A 1829-nucleotide genomic window follows, 5' to 3' on the forward strand; every position below is an offset into this window, starting at 1 on the left:
CTCAGAAAAGTTTGGGTACTTACTCAGACATTTTGGCTGTTTATGATCTCCTGTTAGGATATATATACACACTGTATGTGTAGGACCAACATTATCTCAGAAAAGTTTGGGTACTTACTCAGACATTTTGGCTGTTTATGATCTCCTGTTAGGATAAACAAATGACTTTAGTTAATCACTAACAAAAATAAACTTTTATCAAAGCACAGCTAAACTGAAAACAACTTGTTGCTCCTTCAGTATTGATTAGCCAGTGTTTGACCTTTAGCAGGAAAAAGGATATGGTTTGTGCAAATGAAACCCAGCTGCCAGTCATCGTGTAGCAGCTAATTTTGACCAGGCAGGGTTGTGCTGCTGAGCTGGTCCTTCTGAAGACACGCTGCCTGGAGTTGGACTCGTTCCAGAGCCAAAGGAACAAAATGTCATGAGCACAGAAACATGATGTACGATCAAACATGCAGTGGAGCAGCTAACACTGATTTAATTAATGTGGGCATGTTAAACACCATCTGACTCCAGCTGTGTCCAGATGCTGCTCCTCCTCTCGTTTTTCAAGAATCGGTCAAATCAAAGGTGTCGAACAAACAAAACTCATGTAGTATGAAACAATTACAAATTTAAAGGTAATAAAAAACATATTTTTAAAACCCCCTGCACTGACATGAACAAGCTTTTTTTTAATTACTGTTGAAATTAACATTTTTGAAAAACTGGTGGTGATTCTTTATCAACACTAAAGTTTATTTTATCCCAGAAACTTGATGTGTTGATTTTAAAATGTGAACATTTTGTCATATGTTGTGTACTTTAACACAACAACTTGAAAAATCTGACCAAATAAAGTTTAATCTTGTTAAAGGTTTAATTTTTGATCCAAACATGAACATATTTGCCAACAACCTTTTTAATAAACAACGGGTAAGGTAAAATTAACTAAAAAAGCAACAACAACTCATAAAACAGTTAAAAGTTGTAGAAAATGTTCTAAAATATGATAATAAAACCAGTAAATTTTCTTTTTGACTAAAAAAAATTCATCATTTTCAGTGTTTTTTTTTACCACAAAGCCAAAGCTGTTCAAGCACAAGAAGTACCAAGCTGCAGCTGTATTCTAAAAACCCAAACACTCATCAATACTCACGTTTTTTTAAAAAAAGTGACGTCCCACCTGGACCACAGTGACTCTCAGAATTAGTCCCAGACAGAGTGAGCTGAGCCAGCTGTGGGAGAGAGCTCACTGACCGACAATGAGCTAAACAAGAAGGAAGTGAGGCCTGACCAAGTGCCAAATGTTAAAGAATAAACATGGTATATAGGGTGTTGGCTGCCAGCTCAGCTGGTAATCAGCCCTCTTTATGGTAGCAGAGACACTTCTGTCCAATGGCTCAGCAGAGTCCAGAAATACCTCCACTTTTCTCCGAAGGAACCTCGTAAATTTTAGCTGCAGAAAATCACCTCCTTAACAGGTTTCCTCCCTCTGAGGAAAGTAAAGGGTTAAAGAAATTATTTATTTATTGCTTATTTGTATAGGGACACGCATTAAGTAACACCTTACATACACTACATCGGGGGTGTCAACATCAGTTATACAAGAGGGACAGAATTTAAAACATGGTCCAAGCTCAGTGCCAACCTGTCAATATTCACTGAAAAATGTTATGTAACAAGCTTAAATACAAATTACCTTTACCAAATTATATGTTGTGCACCATTTAAGCCTATGCCGTTTGTAAAGTTACACAGTCAAAAATTACCACCAATAATTTTGTTTTATTTAGAAAAAAAGAACAGATGTATTTTTCAGTCAGTTTTTCACCATCTGATTCATA

At 36.2% G+C, this 1829-nt stretch overlaps 1 protein-coding gene across 2 annotated transcripts in view; it reads right to left on the bottom strand.

Annotated features, from left to right (window-relative positions):
• The window catches only part of LOC106525202 (troponin I, fast skeletal muscle), a 12534-nt gene extending 11252 nt beyond the window's left edge, over positions 1-1282 (bottom strand). Inside the window, exons 1-2 of one of the 2 annotated variants that reach the window (XM_014019354.1) lie at positions 1142-1282; positions 24-50 (exon numbers count right to left, since the gene is read on the bottom strand). In XM_014019354.1, the coding sequence (XP_013874808.1) occupies positions 24-31 (8 nt within the window). In that variant the 5' untranslated portion in view covers positions 32-50; positions 1142-1282. Of the gene's footprint in view, positions 1-23; positions 51-118; positions 146-1141 lie in introns of both variants that reach the window. The other variant, XM_014019355.1, reaches the window with a different exon arrangement.
• Between the last annotated feature and the right edge of the window lie 547 nt (positions 1283-1829).

This window comes from Austrofundulus limnaeus, unplaced genomic scaffold (genome assembly GCF_001266775.1).
Source record: "Austrofundulus limnaeus strain Quisiro unplaced genomic scaffold, Austrofundulus_limnaeus-1.0 Scaffold217, whole genome shotgun sequence".
NCBI lineage: Eukaryota > Metazoa > Chordata > Actinopteri > Cyprinodontiformes > Rivulidae > Austrofundulus > Austrofundulus limnaeus.